The sequence below is a fragment of the Piliocolobus tephrosceles genome, chromosome 10 (assembly GCF_002776525.5).
Source record: "Piliocolobus tephrosceles isolate RC106 chromosome 10, ASM277652v3, whole genome shotgun sequence".
Lineage (NCBI taxonomy): Eukaryota > Metazoa > Chordata > Mammalia > Primates > Cercopithecidae > Piliocolobus > Piliocolobus tephrosceles.
Genome location: NC_045443.1, coordinates 50,020,659 through 50,039,204, shown reverse-complemented (window position 1 = coordinate 50,039,204; position 18,546 = coordinate 50,020,659). Strand labels below are relative to the sequence as shown.

Sequence of the window (18,546 nt, the reverse complement as noted above, 5' to 3'; positions counted from 1 at the left end):
CTTTTTTTTTTTTTTTTTTTTTTTTTGAGATGGAGTTTCACTCTTGTTGCTCAGGCTGGAGTGCAATGGTGCGATCTTGGCTCACTGCAACCTCTGCCTCCTGGGTTCAAGCAATTCTCCTGCCTCAGCCTCCCAACTAGCTGAGATTACAGGTGTGCACCACCATACCCGGCTAATTTCTTTTCTTTTCTTTTCTTTTTTTTTTTTTTTTACTAGAGACAGGGTTTCACCATGTTGGTCAGGCTGGTCTTGAACGCCTGACCTCAAGTGATCCACCCACTTCAGCCTCCCAAAGTGCTGGGATTACAGGCGTGAGCCACTGTGCCTGGCTGCTGACTCTCTTTTCACAAAGCTCCAACTTTTGGGAAGTCATTGATTACAGGGAACAGAAGTCTCTCTCTGGGGGAATCCTTCCTATTGGTGCTGGTTATATCTCTTGGGTCACACAGATAAATGTCCCCTCTTCCTCCAGACAGTCCTGAGGTTTTACACATGTTGGGAACCTCTTCTCCAAGGCTGGCACTCCCAGCTCCTGCGCTATGTCTCACTGGAATATGGTTCCCATTCTCCTCACTATCCCAGGCACCTCCTCGCATCGGTCAGTCCTAGGAGTCAGACAAGAGCCAAACCCTGCTCCAGCATGGTCAGCATGCAAGAAGGCGGGCTTGTCCACACTTGCTTCTGCTGCTGAGGACCGTGGTGCGTTCTGAGATAGCCTCATCGTGCTGTTACTGGAATGAAGGGGTGTGTGTGGGATGAACCAAGATAAGAAGGCAAGTATAAACTGCATGTTCAGAGGAAGGTCTACACATTTACTCTGCAGCATCTACTCTGGGCCAGTGCCATGCCAGGCAGATGCTGGCACTGAGACAGGAACCAGACACAGACTCCGGAGGAACCTGCTCTGTCTCCAAGGAGCTGTGTCTAAAACTGATTGGATGACACGATGGTAAGCCCAGTGGCTCACAGCAAGTGCATGGAACAGTCTAGCTGGAACAGAAGGTGCTAGGGTTCAGCAGGGAGCTGCTGGAAGTGCAGCTGAGTGACCTTGGACTCATGCCCATGCAGTCAACTGCCACATCCTATTGGTTCTAGCTTGAGTCCATCCCTATCTTCCTGCTCCTACCACACCGCAGGCCTCCAGACTTGCTTTCTGCAGTAGCCCCCTTTATAGTCTCCTGCCCCTAGTTTTTGCCCCTACCATCTACCCTGAACACCCCAGCCAGCCTAATTTTCCTAAAGCACTGCTTTAAGCTCATCACCCTGCTCCTCCCTTCCTGCAACCTGCAGAAGAAAGCTCTGTCTGGCCTCTGAAATCCCTAGTCCCACCCTCCTCCCCAGTACCTAGCCTTTCTACTCTTCCATAGGAATCCTGTTCCTGTCCAGTGATTTATCACATTTCCAGATCTTTCCATCCATATCTTACTTTTCTAAGCTCAGCTTGCTCTAAGGGCCCTCTTCTTCCCCTAAAGTCCTATGGCGTACATGTGAATCATATTTATCTGAAATCAATATTCCGTTGATAAGGTGCAGAAGGTAGACTTTGGCCAGGTAGTATTTGTATTTATACAAGGGCTCAGTGTGTACACGGATATCTTTATAACTGGCCTCTCTGGTTCCACCTCTTTATTGGTGTACATTTTGCTTAGTGTATGTAGTGAACATCTGTTGTTTCTGCCCGTGCAGCATTTCTTTTACTTTCTTTCTTGTTTTTTTTTTTTTTTTTTTTTTGAGACGGAGTCTTGCTCTGTTGCCCAGGCTGGACTGGAGTTCAGTGCTGTGATCTTGGCTCACTGCAGCCTCCGCTTCCTGGGTTCAAGTGATTCTCCTGTCTCAGCCTTCTGAGTAGCTGGGACTACAGGCATGCACCACCACGCCTGGCTGATTTTTTTGTATTTTTAGTAGAGACGGGGTTTCACCATGTTGACCGGGCTGGTCTCAACCTCCTGACCTCAGGTGATCCGCCCACCTCAGCCTCCCAAAGTGCTAGGATTACAGGTGTGAGCCATGGTGCCCGGCCCTGTCCAGCATTTCTTCCTGGTCTTTTGGCGAATCACATTTTTTTGCCCCCTTTCTCTATAGGTTGGGCAGGGCTGATCACCCCTCCGCAGGGTCTTGTTACGTGATCTAGTCTAGTCTAGAATACATGATAGTATTATATTCCCCTGGCCACAGGGATAGGTTCAGAGATGAGCATGTGATCTACATCAGCCTAGTGAGAGTCAGCCCTGGAACTTCAGCAGGAAGCATCCGGAAAGAGGTTCTCCCTTAGTAGTCGCCCTTCTTGCAGCAGGGAGATGGCCTCTCCGAAGACGAAGCTAACATGGAGGAAAACAGCCAAGAGATGGGGAGGAAGAGTCTTGGTCCTGATGATATCACTGAGCCCCTTATCTGGCTAGGCTGAAAGCCAAATGCACCCTCGAACTTCTCAATTATAAGAGCAAATAAATGATCTTTTTATGCTTAAGTCTGTTTGAGTTGGGTTTTAGTCATATGCAATCAAGAATGTGTATCCATCGGCTGGGAGCTGGGGCACACGCTTGTAACTTTGGGAGTTATAGCACTTTGGGAGGCCAAGGTGGGAGGATCGCTTGAGGCAAGGATTTTTTGTTTGTTTGTTTTTGAGACAGAGTTTCACTCTTGTTGCCCAGGCTGGAGTGCAATGGCGTGATCTCAACTCACTGCAACCTCCGCCTCCCGGCTTCAAGCGATTCTCCTGCCTCAGCCTCCAGGGTAGCTGGGATTACAGGCATGTGCCACTACGCCTGGCTAATTTTTTTGTATTTTTAGTAAAGACATTTTCTCTATGTTGGTCAGGCTGGTCTCGAACTCCCAACCTCAGGTGATCTGCCTGCCTTGGCCTCCCAAAGTGCTGGGATTACAGATGTGAGCCACTGCACCTGGTGGATTTGTTTTGTTTTGTTTGTTTTTTTTTTTTTTTTTTTGAGATGGAGTCTTGCTCTGTCGCCCAGGCTGGAGTGCAGTGGCCGGATATCAGCTCACTGCAACCTCCGCCTCCCGGGTTCACGCCATTCTCCCGCCTCAGCCTCCTGAGTAGCTGGGACCACAGGCGCCCGCCACCTCGCCCGGCTAATTTTTTTTGTATTTTTAGTAGAGACGGGGTTTCGCCGTGTTAGCCAGGATGGTCTCGATCTCCTGTCCTCGTGATCCGCCCGTCTCGGCCTCCCAAAGTGCTGGGATTACAGGCTTGAGCCACCGTGCCTGGCCGTTTGTTTTGTTTTTGAGCTAGAGTCTCGCTCTGTCACCAAGGCTGGAGTGCAATGGGGCGATCTTGGCTCACTGCAATCTTTGCCTCCCTGGTTCAAGCGATTCTCCAGCCTCAGCCTCCCAAGTAGTTGGGATTACAGGTGCCCACCACCATGCCCAGCTAATTTTTGTACTGTTAGTAGGGATGGGGTTTCACCATGTTGGTCAGGCTGGTCTTGAACTCCTGACTTCAGGTAATCAACTGGCCTTGGCCTCCTAAAGTGATAGTATTACAGGCGTGAGCCCCCTTTCTCAGCCTAAGGCCAGGATTTTGAGACCAGCCTGGGCAACACAGTGAAACCTCTGTCTGTATAAAAGAAAAAACAAACAAACGTGTAACTGTGTGTTTGGGTTTGGATGTGTGTTATATACGGCTGTGTGTGCACAGGTGTGTGTGTGATGTTCGTAGGAAGGTGGTATGCACGGAACTCTGACGGGTGGTACACACACATGCTTGTGCCTGAGATGAGGATCTGAGGTGGTACTGCACCTTGGCCTGTGTGTCAGGCCATGCAAGTGAGAGGGCAGGTGGGGTGTATGTGAACCTGAGAGAGTGTGTGAGGGACAAGAGGGCGTGTGTGCTATAGACTGAGGTTGTGTGCCCACAGGGTGGGAGACGGGCCTGTTAAGGGGGCTCTTTGTTCTGGGAGATAACCGTCAAACACGTGTGCTTTGGATTTATATGGATACATGCATATAAAGACACCTGCTCAAAAACACCTGTGTATCATCATTCACCTCTACCCTCCTGAAAATTCTCATTATTTTCAGACTGACGCCAAATTTTTAGGAGTCCTTGAAAGTTACATAGAATCATAAACCTTTTGTTGATGGTGGTGGTGAAGCGGGGAATACCAGAATCGGGTGAACACCTGCTGAACTCAGGTGTTCCGCCCTCCTCGGCCTCCCAGAGTGCTGGGATTATAGGTGTGAGCCACCACGTCTGGCCTGATGGTCACTTCTCAACAGGGACTTTCAGGAAATACCTCGCTTTGGCTAAAGGAGGCTCCTGCCTCCTTTGGTTTGAGAGGACCCAAATAGCTCATCTCCCGAAATTTTTTAGACTAGTGCCTGATAAGCAAATATGTGGATAAATGAATGGGTGAACACAGGAAGGAAAAAAGGCCTCTAGTCCCTGCCCGCCACTCTCACCTTTGTCCTCAGGTTGCCCAGCAGGAAAATCAGAACAGTGAGCCTCCGGATATCAGCTCAGTGCTAAGCACTCAGGCCAGGGGAATCCTCAGGGCTGGGGTGGGGGTGGGCAGGATGCCTATAGCTGAGCCCCAGGTCCTTCCTGTTTGTCCTTCCTCTCCTGCACTCCTGTCCAGTTGCCTGAACACCATGAGGGCTTCCCCTATCTCAATGCCAGCTTCTGAAGTTTCCTTGAAATCCTTGAAATCCTCTCAATAACTTCCACTTCCCGTCACTCAAGTCTCCGGCACTGCTGTCCTCACTGTCAGGAGTGGGACCCATTTGTGTCTGTCCTCTTGCAGTCTCTGTCTCTGTGGCCCTGGCCAACGGTGGTGGAGTGTCAGCTTCTGGGGACTGAACCACTCTGTTTTCCTTCCTGAGGGACAGAGTATTTCACCCTTTATAAGCAGGAACTCTGCAGTGCTCTGGATTTGAGCTCTGGCCTATTTCCTCTGGGAAGAGGAAGGAATTGTGTTCCTAAGGGTCTTGGTGGTGGGACCAGAGCTAAAGCATGGTGTCTGACTCTGACTGCACAGAGGAAGCCTTGAAAATGCAGACAGGGTGCGGCCTGAGCATGTGTACTTTTATAATCTCCCACGGGCAATCTTGATGTGATGGAGAACTAGAGTTAAGGGGAAGGACTCTGTGGACTGAGCCATAGCTGGGACCTTCCACCTAGGCTTCATGCTCACCCAGTGGGATGATATTCTTGGTTTGGTGTCAGTGGAGAGGAGGGTGACAGGATGTTGAAAGTGTGAGAGACAGGCTGTGTGCAGTGGCTAACGCCTGTAACCCCAGCACTTTGGGAGGCTGAGGCAGAAGAATTGCTTGCATCCAGGAGTTCGAGATAGGCTGGGCAACATAGCGAGATCCTGTTTCTACAAAAAAGAAAAAAAAGTGTGGGAGACCTCATCATCTCCAGGCTGTTGGACTTGTGTCTCCTTCCTCTACAACAAGGCTGTGCTGTCCTCCCACACTCTTGTTCTAATAATTTCTAATCATATCTTTTATCACAACCAAAATTTCAAACCAGAGAACATTTGTAGATTTTCATCTTCAGTATGTAAAGCTCTACGGTAGTGGAAGTGGATCAAAGGCTTTCAGAGTTGGTGGGACTTGGACATTCTAATTCAAACCCTAGCAAATGTGAGACGCCCCCTCCCACTGAGCCAGTGGACAGCTGGTGAGCAAGGTCCCTCTCCATGTCTCCAGGGACAGGAGCTTGTTACCTGTCTAGGCAGTCCATTTCCATCCTGGCTGGCTTTAATCATCAGATCCACCACTGATCAAGAGTAAAAAAGTCACCATTTGCTAAGCTTTGACAATGAAAAATTTTAGCCTTGAGGCACACAACATAAAATTAGCACTCAAATTGACTCTATTATTCATGATGCTGCTTGCTGAGGAGTGTACCCACCACCTGTGGCTTCCTATTTAAACAAACTATTCTGCTATCTCAATGCTAAATGCAGCTACTTCTATGCCAACAATAACATTTTAAAATGCTCCATCGTTTAAAGGGATTTCGGGTACTTTTGGGTCACTGCCTTAACCCAGAGGCAAAAAGCCTCTACCTGGGGCATCTTAAAACAAACTCTTTCCTTCTTTCCCCTGACCCCTTATGCTGGGCACAAAGGCCCTGCTTTTTATATGTAGCTCATTTATGCGTTTGTGGTTATCTTTTTGTTATAGCTTTGTTGAGCTGTAATTCACATACAACATAATTCAACAATCTGAAGCTTGCAGTTCAGTGGTTTTTAGTATGTTCACAGACTTGTGCAGCTTTACCATCATCTAATTTGTTTATTTATTTATTTATTTATTTTTGAGACAGAGTCTCACTCTGTCTCCCAGGCAGGCTAGTGTGCAGAGGCACAATCTTGACTCAATGCATACAGTCTCAACTTTCCGGGCTCAGGTGATCGTCACAACTCAGCCTCCAGAGCAGATGGGACTACAGGCATGTGCCGCCATGCCCGGCTAAGTTTTGTATTTTTTGTAGAGATGGGGGTTTCATTATGTTGCTCAGGCTGGTCTCAAACTCCTGGGCTAAAATAATCCTCCTGCCTTGGCCTCCCAAAGTGCTGGGATTATAGGTAGAGCCATTGTGCCTGCCCACCACCATCAAATTTAGAATATTCTCATCACCCCAAAAAGAAACCCCACGCTCTTTAGCATTCACCTCCATTCCTCCCCACCCTAGGCAACCACTAGTCTACTTCCTGTCTCTATGCTTTGTCTGCTGTGCACATGTGATACAAATGGAATCAGAGGGTACCTGATTTTCTATGACTGTCCCCTTTCACTGAGCATACGGGTTTCAAGGCTCATCTACACCCAACATGCATCGGTAATTCATTCCTTTTAATTGTAACATTAGATTGTATGGATATGCCACATTAAAAAAATCCATTCATCATTTGGTGGACATTTGTTTTGTTCCCACTCTTTGGCTATTATGAACAATGCCACAGCGAATGAGATCATCAGTCCTGAACACCAAGCAAAACTTGTTCAGACCGTCTCTTCCCATGATCGTGAGTGATGATAACAGCTACCTGCTTACCCCACTGGCCCCAAGACTTCATGCCACTGCTCAGGGTTCCGGGTCCTTCTCTGAATTATCCTGTACCATTACAAGTAGGGGGCCTGACCCTCACTCCTGGCCCACAGGGAGTGTCTCCTCCTTCCCTGGTTCACTCTCCAGGAAAGGCGGTTTGAGGCAGAGTTGTCTGGGTAGGGCAGGCACCGCAAACACGTTGTTCCCTTTTGTTGGGCAGGCAACTGTGTGTAGACCACAATGCCTTACAAGGAGTTGTACCTGCGGGCCCGCCCCAGTCTGGTTCTCTCTTCCCTCACCACTTGGCCCTAGTCCCAGGGGCCTTCCCCTTCTGCCTTTAACCCTGAAATCCCAGGCAGGGGCCATCAGAGAGGCCAACTCTGGCCTCTTCTCCTGCACTGAGGCTGGGCTTGGAGCATCTGGGGGAGGGTTTGGCTGGGGTCTCTGGGCAATAGAGAGCTGACAAATGAGACACAAACACTTCTGGCCCTGGACTGTTCTGGGCTGCCCCAGAAAAAAGGGCTTTCCCTGGCTGGGTAAGGTCTGGGTCAGCCCTCCAGCCTGCATACTGCAGGGTCCCTGGAAACCCCCTTTGTCCTCACCTTAAACAAGAGACACCCCTAGAACCAGGGATCCAGAAAGGTGGGTTGGAGGGGACTGAAATGTCAGGAAGGGCTTTGGAGTGCTGTTTTTTTGCTCCTTGTGCTGCCTAGGAGCAGGACCTGAGTGCCTCCTGTTCCCTCTAACAGCAGCGTGGGGGAGGGAAGATAGGGAGAGCGCCTGTCCTCCCTTTCCAGGCCTGCCATACCCGTCTGACCAGCCCCTCCCTCCCTCCTTCCGCCTTCCCTGTCCCAGGTTTGGCACTGGGCCCAGCCCTTCTCCCTTTGGTCTTCTGGAAAAAGTTTCTCAGCCCTGGTGGGTGAGGGTGTTTATTGGGGAGGGGGTAGCATGCATTCCAATCAGTCTTCGGAAAAGTAGGCATCGTTTAAAGGAGCTGGGAGAAGGCCTGGTGTAAACAGGTGCTAACTGAATTTCCCTTGCTCCATTCAGCACAGCAGGGGGCAGGGCCTGGGGAGGGGAGGAAGGGGAGGAGAAGGAGCCACTCTCTGTGCCCACTCTGGGGACCTGTGCATTTTTCCGGAAGGGACTTCAATGTGGTGTGCGTGTGTGTGTGTGTGTGTGTGTGTGTGTGTGCATGCATTGTGAAGAGAGCTTGTCTGTGTGTGTCTTTTTAGGTTTATGTCTGTCCTCCAAGGAGGGGGCTTCTGGGTCTCTCTGTCCTTCTGGGTAGGGGTCCTATATGCCTATCTTTCTGTGAGCCTGGGTGTCTCTCATAGAGAAGGATGGGGAGGAAACTGTATATCTGTCCTCCTAGTAGGTGGTCACCCCCTTCGCTGGGTCAGGGCTGTGTGTCACCTGTCCCTCTCCTCAAGGGGATCTGGCTGTCATCTGTTGGTCCTCCCAGTTCAGTTTCATCCAGGCCCCACAACACACCCTGCAGTATCTTCCAGAGAACCCAGCCCCAGCCATCAGGTAATTGCAGGTGGAATCTCTGCCTTGGGGACCTAAACCTCCTGCCTTCCACCCACAGCGTGCCCCACCCGGCCCCACCCAGGCCTGGGGTGCCTTGCTCAGCTCCCCAGTCTCCAACCTCCCACAGGTGCATGCTACGTCCCAACCTGCCCTCCTGACTCACTTTGATAATGGGATCAGGGAGACAGGTGCAGGGACTCTTCCTCTATTTCCTCTGGCCCGTTGGGAGACTGGGAAAAGCAGGAGGGTCTAGGTAGCACCACCAGTGCCACGTCACTCCACTGTACCCCCTGCCGTCCTGTCTCACTTCCCATTATTCACCACTGGGAGAAATGGGAGTGACTCCCGCAAAGAGCAGTAAGAACTATGAAGTCCCTGACATAGCTCCCATCTCCTCTGGCCCCCCCACCCCTGTGTTCTCTGCCTTCTAGTCTTGCTCGTCATTCTCTAGGCCCTTCAGTGAGGCCTACAGTGTTCACCTGGCCCAGGGGATCCTAGGATCTTGGGAGGAGAGGAGGCCCCTGGGTTATGTTCAGGAAAAGAGCTGTGTTGGATCTCTCTCTCTATTTTTTTTTCTTTGAGACTGAATCTTGCTCTGTTGCCCAGACTGGAGTGCAGTGGCGCGATCTCAGTTGACTGCAACCTCTGCCTCCTGGGTTCAAGTGATTCTCCTCCCTCAGCCTCCTGAGTAGCTGGGATTACATCACACCTGGCCACTTTTTGTATTTTTAGTAGAGATGGGGTTTCACCATGTTGGTCAGGTTGGTCTTGAACTCCTGACCTTGTGATCCGCCCCCCTCAGCCTCCCAAAGTGCTGGGATTGTAGGCGTGAGCCACCGTGCCTGGCCTTGGATCTCTTTTTATCTTGCACCTTCAGATGCAGAGGGACGACAGCCACTCTGCGTGCGCGCGCGTGTGTGTGTGTGTGTGTGTGTGTGTGTGTGTGATTTTTTTTTATTCATTCACTCATTCCACAAATATCTACCCAGACCCTCTTGGCATTGCAACAGGTGCTAGGGGTAGAACAGTAACCTGGAGAGATGAGGCAAATGGTTGATTTCAGATTCAAGGCTTTGGACTCCAGCTGTTCTGTCATCCAGCCCAGGCAGGCCCTTGTAATCGCTTCAATCAGGGAGAACACGGGAGAGTTTCTTTGGGGTGTCCGCAGCTCAGAGGAGACCCAAATGCTAGGAGACCCCTTTTTGCCATACTTCCCAGTCCTCCAGTTTATTTCCCCCAGGAGGGAGGGAGACAAGACCCAGGAGTCAGGGTTGTAGTGGCTGGGCGGCCCAGGCAAGTCTCCTTGTTACAGGCGCTTGTGCCAGGACAGGATTTCTTCCAGTTTCATATTCACTGAATTGCCTTTTCCTGGGTTTCTGGGGGTGGTGCTGGAGTGGGCTCCAGGGTTGGAGCGGGCCCTTGGGTGGCAGCAGCTCTCTGCTGCCCCCACCTGAGTCCTGCCGGGAGGTGGCAGGTGACGGGTTAGGCCCAGCCCCCTCTGGGCCTAGCCACTCAGGTACGAGGCCTTTCCCCCCCATCCCCCGGGGCTGGGCTTTCTTTTATAAAAGGCCATTCCTGAGAGCTCTCCTCATCTCCGCTCCTTCTAGGATCTCCTCCTGGTTCGGCCCACCTGCCTCCAGTCCTGCCTCCACCATGTCCATCAGGGTGACCCAGAAGTCCTACAAGGTGTCCACCTCTGGCCCCCGGGCCTTCAGCAGCCGCTCCTACACGAGTGGGCCCGGTGCCCGCATCAGCTCCTCGAGCTTCTCCCGAGTGGGAAGCAGCAGCCTTCGGGGTGGCCTGGGCGGCGGCTATGGTGGGGCCAGCGGCATGGGAGGCATCACCGCAGTCACGGTCAACCAGAGCCTGCTGAGCCCCCTTAACCTGGAGGTGGACCCCAACATCCAGGCCGTGCGCACCCAGGAGAAGGAGCAGATCAAGACCCTCAACAACAAGTTTGCCTCCTTCATAGACAAGGTGAGGGTCCCCACTGCGTGGCGGATTGTGCCCGCGCCCCCTTTCTCCTAGTAGTCCCGGTCCCTGTGCACATCTCCAGCCCCCAACTGGCGTCCTGCTGGGCCTCACCTGCCCTGGCCACACTCTCCCTTCCAGCCTCCGACTCACCCCTCCCGTGCACGTTGGTTTGGGCTGGGTGAGGGTGGGGAGAGGGTCTGGACAGCCGGGATGAATCCTGGGGCTTCTTCCTTCCCTTTTAAACTGGAGGGTCTTGGAAGAGAGAGACAACTTAAGGGTACAGCCTAGTTCCCACCACCCCTCTCTACAAATCCCGTTCTTCCCCAGGTCATTCTGTCCCTAAATTATAGAAAATAATAGCAGTTATTGTTCTCACCCCAACCCGAGTTCTGATCGTCTTTTAAGCTATCACCCTGCGGCAGTCCCAGCTGTTCTGGGACTACCCTCCTCCAGGTTCGCCTTTTACCGGGCACTACCCCAACGGCTCCCCAGTGGTGCCTTTGTGATTTTTTTTTTTTTTTTACATAGGCGTTTGGTGGGATTCTAGCATTCTAGGAGAAAGAAGTGGATGTCTGGGTTCAAACCGGCAAATATTGATTGAGGCCTTTGGCGCCCGGAGGCTTGAGTGCGGGGGTCACAGAATGAGTCATACCCTGACCTCTGCGCCGGCAGCGTGGGCGGGGCGGGGGCGGGGTGAAGGGGCAGCTGGCTGCCGTCTCGGGATGCGCTACTCCACCTGGCGGAGCTCGGCGTCGGGGGTGGGCCGGGGTGGGGTGGCCTGGGCTGGGCTGGGGTGGGGTGGGGTGGAGGAGGCGCCAGGGCCTGGCCTCGGAAAGCCCATCCAGGATTCAAAGTCTGTGGGTGTGGGACGCCCCGCCCGGGGTTCACGTCCTGTTAAGTTTATGGCTTCAGATAACGCAGTCGCCCACCAACACCCCTCGCCCACTTTCAGCCCGTGTCCCTTTCTCGCGTCCTGTCCCTGCTCTGCCCCAGCGGCCTGGCTCCACGTTCACACAGCAGGAGCCAGGCCGGGTTTTGCAGCCCTGGGACTCCGCTGCCTTAGGGGCCCCCGGCCCCCGGCGGCCCCGAGGATTGGATCCTTCACGCTGACTGGCTCCTGGGAGGCATTGTGGGAACGGGAGGAGGGAAATCCTGGGGCAGAGTGGCCGGGAGGACCCGGAACCCCAGGAACCCTGTGGTCGGGGGCCCTTGGCGCTCCAAGTGCCTGGGCTTGACTTGTTGACTGCGTTTTGCTAGCCCTGGGGTCCTTATAGAGAGCAGCTAAGCACAGGCTTTGAAATCTGAATTATTGGTTCGCAATGCTCTGCCGGTTCCTGGTGATGGACTCCCTTGCCAAGTCTTATTTCCTCATCTATAAAATGAACACGAGAGCCCCTAAATCCAAGAGTTTTTGCCTATTCAAACTTACATATGTAAAGAGTTCAGCAGTGCTTGGCCCACATTCCATTAGGATAAGATGTTATAATCACTTTTTTTTTTTTTTAAATAATTTTGGGACAGAATGACCTGGGGAAGAAAGCGATTTGCAGAGAGTGGTGGAGGGAACTAGGCTGTACTCTTAAAAGGTTTCTGTCTTCCAAGAAGACCCTCCAGTTTAGAAAGAGTTACAAAGTGTGTGTGTGTTTTTTTTTGAGACAGAGTCTCACTCTGTCACCCAGGCTAGAGTGCAGTGGCATGATCTCAGCTTACTGCAAACTCCGCTTCCTGGGTTCAAGCGATTCTCCTGCCTCAGCCTCCCGAGTAGCTGGGACTACAGGTGTGCGCAACCACGCCCAGTTAATTTTTGTATTATTAGTAGAGACAGGGTTTCACTATGTTGGCCAGTCTGGTCTTGAACTCTTGACCTCAAGAAATCAGCATGCCGTGGCCACCCAAAGTGCTGGGATTACAAGCGTGGTGGCCCAAAGTGCTGGGATTACAAGCGTGAGCCGCCACGCCCGGCCTGTTTTTCAATCTTAACATCTTTAGAAAGGTTTGCTATTTTTGGCCGGGCGCGGTGGCTCACATCTGTAATTACAGCACTTTGGGAGGCCGATGCAGGCAGATCACAAGGTCAGGAGTTCAAGACCATCCTGCCTAACATGGTGAAACCCCGTCTCTATTAAAAATATATAAAAAAAAATTGTGCAGCACACCAACATGGCACATGTATACATATGTAACAAACCTGCACGTTATGTACATGTACCCTAGAACTTAAAGTATAATAAAAAAAAAAATCAACAGGGCGTGGTGGCGGGCGCCTGTAGTCCCAGCTACCCGGGAGGCTGAGGCAGGAGAATGGCGTGAACCCGGGAGACGGAGCTTGCAGTGAGCCGAGATTGCACCACTGTACTCCAGCCTGGGCCACAGAGGGAGACTCCGTCTCAAAAAAAAAAAAAAAAAGAAAGAAAGCTTGGCCATTTTGATTGATCTGTAATATACAATCTATGTAAATGAAATTAGACCTATTAGTTTGCAAATGCAGTTTTAGCATAACTCCCTTACTGTCTCCTTCTAACTCTTTCTCCCACCCAATGCTAAGGGACACTGCTCCCCACCTCACTCACCATCATGCCTTGCTTTCTACCCCTGGGCATAGGTGATCCTTCCAGAACAGCTAACCAGGTTCCTGGGGCCTGGAGACCTTACTGCTTGGGGAGTGGATTAAGAGAAAAGACTGCTTGCTTCCCTCCAGACTTTGAGCCCTGGTCTGATGTGGACCTTTTTGCTCTCTCCTACTTCGTACAGGTACGGTTCCTGGAGCAGCAGAACAAGATGCTGGAGACCAAGTGGAGCCTCCTGCAGCAGCAGAAGACGGCTCGGAGCAACATGGACAACATGTTCGAGAGTTACATCAACAACCTTAGGCGGCAGCTGGAGACTCTGGGCCAGGAGAAGCTGAAGCTGGAGGCAGAGCTTGGCAACATGCAGGGGCTGGTGGAGGACTTCAAGAACAAGTGAGCAACTCCCACTCTCCACCCAACTGAAGTCACCGTGCTCTCCTCCACCCCTTGGGACCTTGGGACTAAGTCCCCTTGGCCCTCTGTTGTGGGCATGGCAGTCCTATCTAATTAGGGTGACCACATGATGAGGTTTGCTCGGAACAGTCTGTGTTTATGTCCGGGGTCCTAGCGTAATTGTTGATAGTACCCATCCCCTTTCAATCTCAACTGTCTGGATTTGGAGAACAAATTATGTGTCAACGTTTATGTGGTAAACCTGAGATGGGAGAGATAGGCAGCCTACGGGCCTCACTTTTGTACATTCTGGCCCCTCTTTAGTCTTGACCCTTGACCTCTAGCAAACTCCAGCAAGTTCTGTTTGAGGTCTCATGTCAGGTCCTGCTGTTAACACTCTTAAGGTGTCCAATCCGATGTGTATTCATGGATTTGGAGAGAGATTTCCTGCTTCCCACAGGCTGAGGGAGGGGTGAGGGTGTGAGAGGGTAGCTGGGGAAGACAGAAGGACCAGCCTTTCATATCCTGCATCTCTGTGAACTGAATTTTCCTGATTTTCACAACGTCCCTGTCTCCCAAAAGACCAAGGGCAACCTCCCTTTTGCCTTCATCCTCTAATTCTAAGTCTTTTCCTCACAGGTATGAGGATGAGATCAATAAACGTACAGAGATGGAGAATGAATTTGTCCTCATCAAGAAGGTGAGGGAGTCTCCCTTCCCCCATCTGGACACTGGAGGCTGGGGCTTGGAGACTCAGACTAAGAGGCTTTCTGAGTTCTGTGCCTAAATATTCCTAAGTAGTGGGACAAACTCATTTATTTCAACATTTGGGTGCATAGAAAGGTAGACAAGTATAGAGTGGTAGGTGCATTTGGACAGAACTCTTGATAGTGATGTTGGAACACGGTTCAGAAAACAGAGCAGTAGAACTGGAGATCTGACCCTAGAAGATTTCCTAGAGCAGGAGGTGGAAGAGGGTGTGTTGCAGGAAGCAGAGGTGGTGTGTGGGCTGAGAATGCACATGTGATGGGCAGAGGCTGGGCTGGAAGATCAAACCACAAAGTGGGCAATTAGAAAGTCCTGTGACCAGGCCATTGGGTGGACCTTGGGAGCCCCTTGGTTGGGGTTGGGTGTGGAAACCCAGCTCAGGCTCCCCTCTTCTCATGCCCCAGGATGTGGATGAAGCTTACATGAACAAGGTAGAGCTGGAGTCTCGCCTGGAAGGGCTGACTGACGAGATCAACTTCCTCAGGCAACTGTATGAAGAGGTATGTTCTTGGTCGCAGGAGACTGAGGGTCCCCCAGCCTTGTCAGCGCCTCCACCCTGAGACTCAGCCAGAGGCTGAGCCCCCAGCACACTAATAAGACAAAGGTCCACTGCTGACTAATTATAGCCACCAGTAGTTGCTCAGCTAGTATTGGTCTATATGTTCTGTCCCCCTCATGAGGGATGAGTCGTCACCCCATTTCACAGATGAGAAACGGTTCAGAGAAGTGAAATAACATATCAAAGGTCATCATAGGGTGTGGCGATTCAGCAGCAACTCTGTCCCCAAAGCCCTTGTTCCTAATCTTTGAGTTGCATTGGATCCCTCTGTGCACCTAGTATTGGTGCACCTAGTTCCTTTTTTTTTTTTTTTTGAGACGGAGTCTTGCTCTGTTGCCCAGGCTGGAGTGCAGTGGCTGGATCTCAGCTCACTGCAAGCTCCGCCTCCCAGGTTCACGCCATTCTCCTGCCTCAGCCTCCGGAGTAGCTGGGACTACAGGCGCCCGCCACCTTGCCCGGCTAGTTTTTTTTGTATTTTTTAGTAGAGACGGGGTTTCACCGTATTAGCCAGGATGGTCTCGATCTCCTGACCTCGTGATCCACCCGTCTCGGCCTCCCAAAGTGCTGGGATTACAGGCTTGAGCCACCGTGCCCGGCCTACCTAGTTCCTTCTTCAGAAACTTTGCCCTCTCCCTAACCCTGACTCCCACTTGCTCCTCTCCTCTGCCGCCCCTGTCTTATCCCCTAAGGAAGGCTGTTGTGGAAAAGGGGACTCCCTGTGTGCAGAGACAGGGCCTTACCACTTGCCCTCTTCCCCCACAGGAGATCCGGGAGCTGCAGTCCCAGATCTCGGACACATCTGTGGTGCTGTCCATGGACAACAGCCGCTCCCTGGACATGGACAGCATCATCGCTGAGGTCAAGGCACAGTACGAGGAGATCGCCAACCGCAGCCGGGCTGAGGCTGAGAGCATGTACCAGATCAAGTATGAGGAGCTGCAGAGCCTGGCTGGGAAGCACGGGGATGACCTGCGGCGCACCAAGACTGAGATCTCCGAGATGAACCGGAACATCAGCCGGCTTCAGGCTGAGATTGAGGGCCTCAAAGGCCAGGTATGGGCTGGGCCAGGGGTGGGAGGGGACCCTTAGACACATCCTGGTGAGAGGAGATAATGTAGGAAGAGTGAGCGTTCTGGGAGTTGGGGAAGGAATCCTAGACCAGGATTCGGGAGTTGGAGGGGCAGCCACGGTTCAGCTTCTCAGTCTGCTTCTGGGAAGCTAAGGGATGCAGGGAAGGTCCCTTGGGCCAGGACAGAGGTGAAAGGGGGCTGGGGCAGGTATGTTGGGGCTCGGGATGCATGCTCCCAAGTCTGCTTTCTTTAATCAGTCATATGTATCAGGGTAAGGTTGAGCTCTGCTGCGTTAAGGAAAGTCTAGAATCCAGGGATCTAGTCCAGTTAGGATGGGAGGCCCTTAACAGTGTCACAGGTCTGAGCAGAGTGTGGAGGGGAAGCACCTGGGGTCCTTCCCCTCCACACTCTGAGCAGGGAAGCTGCTCATGTCTCCCTGATCTGTTTCCTTAGTCTCATTTAATTTGAGCTGGGGGGAGTCAGCCTAGGTGGTGGTAGGGAGGACCATAAGGGAGGGTGGGAGCAGGGGAGGCCTACCCAACCTGACCTGCTTACCTGTCCCCTACCCCACAGAGGGCTTCCCTGGAGGCCGCCATTGCAGATGCCGAGCAGCGTGGAGAGCTGGCCATTAAGGATGCCAACGCCAAGTTGTCCGAGCTGGAGGCCGCCCTGCAGCGGGCCAAGCAAGACATGGCGCGGCAGCTGCGTGAGTACCAGGAGCTGATGAACGTCAAGCTGGCCCTGGACATTGAGATCGCCACCTACAGGAAGCTGCTGGAGGGCGAGGAGAGCCGGTGGGTGTGGGGACCTCTGACCAGACCCGCTTCCCTATCTCTGTGACCTGGGGTGGGGAGGGTGGAAGCCCCCAGAAGTCCCTTGGGACTTGGGATCCTGTTGTTCTGGGCCAAGAAGGGCTAGGAGTTGGTCCTGACACCCCTTGTGTCTGGGTACAGGCTGGAGTCCGGGATGCAGAACATGAGTATTCATACGAAGACCACCAGCGGCTATGCAGGTGGGTGTCCAGGGCCCTGGGATGAGGGCAGGAGGCAGGGCCCAGGGAGCCCTCAGCTCCAGGGAGGGGGCTGTGCTTAGTCGCTCACAGTGACCTCAGCCTGGGCACTCACGTTCTTGGGAGAATCCTAGGGTGGGGGTCACATACTCAGGACCCCAGTAATAGAGTTACTATTAGAAAGCATCCAAATAAACCATAGCTCTGTGCCAGGCACTGTGCTAAGTATACTACATGCTTTATGTGATTCATTAATTTAATTTATTTTTTTTTGAGACGAAGTCTTGCTCTGTCACCCAAGCTGGAGTGCAGTGGCGTGATCTCAGCTCACTGTAACCTCCACCTCCTGGGTCCAAGAAATTCTCCTGCCTCAGGCCTCCCAAGTATCTGGGACTACAGGCGCATGCCACCATGCCTGGCTAATTTTTGTATTTTTAGTAGAGACAAGGTTTCACTATGTTGGGCAGGCTGGTCTTGAACTCCTGACCTTGTGATCGGTGCTGGGATTACAGGCATGGGACACTGGGCCTGGCTGTCATTTATTTTTTATATGACACCTGTAAATGTCCTCAGTTGAGGAAGCTGAGGTCCAGTTAAATGTCCAAGGTCACACAGCTATATATATGGCAGCTGTTTCCCACCCTGCTCCTGGTTTTCCCTGACAGTGCTGGAGTAGTGGACCATGCAATCAGTGGTCAGGCAGAGCTGGGCTAACCTCCCATCCCTGGGGCTGTGTTGGGAGTGAGCAGGGGGAAGGGGCATGGAACCTGCCGCAGGGTGAGCTTCTGTACTCATGTGGCTACCTCTGTCCCTCACCAGGTGGTCTGAGCTCGGCCTATGGGGGCCTCACAAGCCCCGGCCTCAGCTACGGCCTGGGCTCCAGCTTTGGCTCTGGCGTGGGCTCCAGCTCCTTCAGCCGCACCAGCTCCTCCAGGGCCGTGGTTGTGAAGAAGATCGAGACACGCGATGGGAAGCTGGTGTCCGAGTCCTCTGACGTCCTGCCCAAGTGAACAGCTGCGGCACCCCCTCCCAGCTTGCCCCTCCTGTGCTGCCCCAGAGCCTGGGAGGGAGACCACTATGTAGGGTACCACTGGGAACAGGAGACCCACCTGAGGGCCCTCAGCCCACCCACAGGGGAGTTTACTACGTGGAGACCCCCCTTGCCTATGCCTCCAGCTATAAAACAATTCAATTGCTTCTTTTTTTGGTCCAAAATAAAACCTCAGCTAGCTCTGCCAACCGTCCTTGCTGTGTGTGCATCTGATGTCGACCGAGGTGGGAGGGAGGGGTCCAGGAAGCAGGGGGTGTACAGTGGGAAAGTCTGACCCCCTCAACTGTTCCTAAAGAGGCTCCTTTGTTGAAACCTGGTTGAAACCTTGCTTGTTGCCATAGATGTGTACACCTGTATAATAGTCACTGAACTGTGCACAGTGCTTTCTGGTTTACAGCGTGCTTTCAAATACCAGGGTTCATTTGATCTGTGTAGCAAGGCCTAAGAGGCAGGCAGAGCAAGTTTTGAGGGCATTAGCAGCAGAGAGGTTAGTGTGCTTCCCTACACCTTGGCATCCGGGCTATTTGCATATAAGAAAAGCCAGGCTCAGAAAAGCCAAGCAGTTGGTTCACCTAGAAACTAGCAGATCTGGCATTGGAACCCA

The 18,546-nt window shown here is 52.3% G+C and overlaps 1 protein-coding gene across 1 annotated transcript in view; it reads left to right on the top strand.

Moving 5' to 3' along the window:
- Nucleotides 1-18,130, top strand: part of KRT8 (keratin 8) — a 25,965-nt gene extending 7,835 nt beyond the window's left edge. Inside the window, exons 2-9 of the mRNA XM_023211026.2 lie at nucleotides 10,159-10,528; nucleotides 13,277-13,485; nucleotides 14,125-14,185; nucleotides 14,658-14,753; nucleotides 15,575-15,865; nucleotides 16,456-16,676; nucleotides 16,836-16,894; nucleotides 17,711-18,130. Coding sequence (XP_023066794.2) covers nucleotides 10,159-10,528; nucleotides 13,277-13,485; nucleotides 14,125-14,185; nucleotides 14,658-14,753; nucleotides 15,575-15,865; nucleotides 16,456-16,676; nucleotides 16,836-16,894; nucleotides 17,711-17,901 — 1,498 coding nt within the window. The 3' untranslated portion in view covers nucleotides 17,902-18,130. The remainder of the gene's footprint in view (nucleotides 1-10,158; nucleotides 10,529-13,276; nucleotides 13,486-14,124; nucleotides 14,186-14,657; nucleotides 14,754-15,574; nucleotides 15,866-16,455; nucleotides 16,677-16,835; nucleotides 16,895-17,710) is intronic.
- Nucleotides 18,131-18,546: the final 416 nt, after the last annotated feature.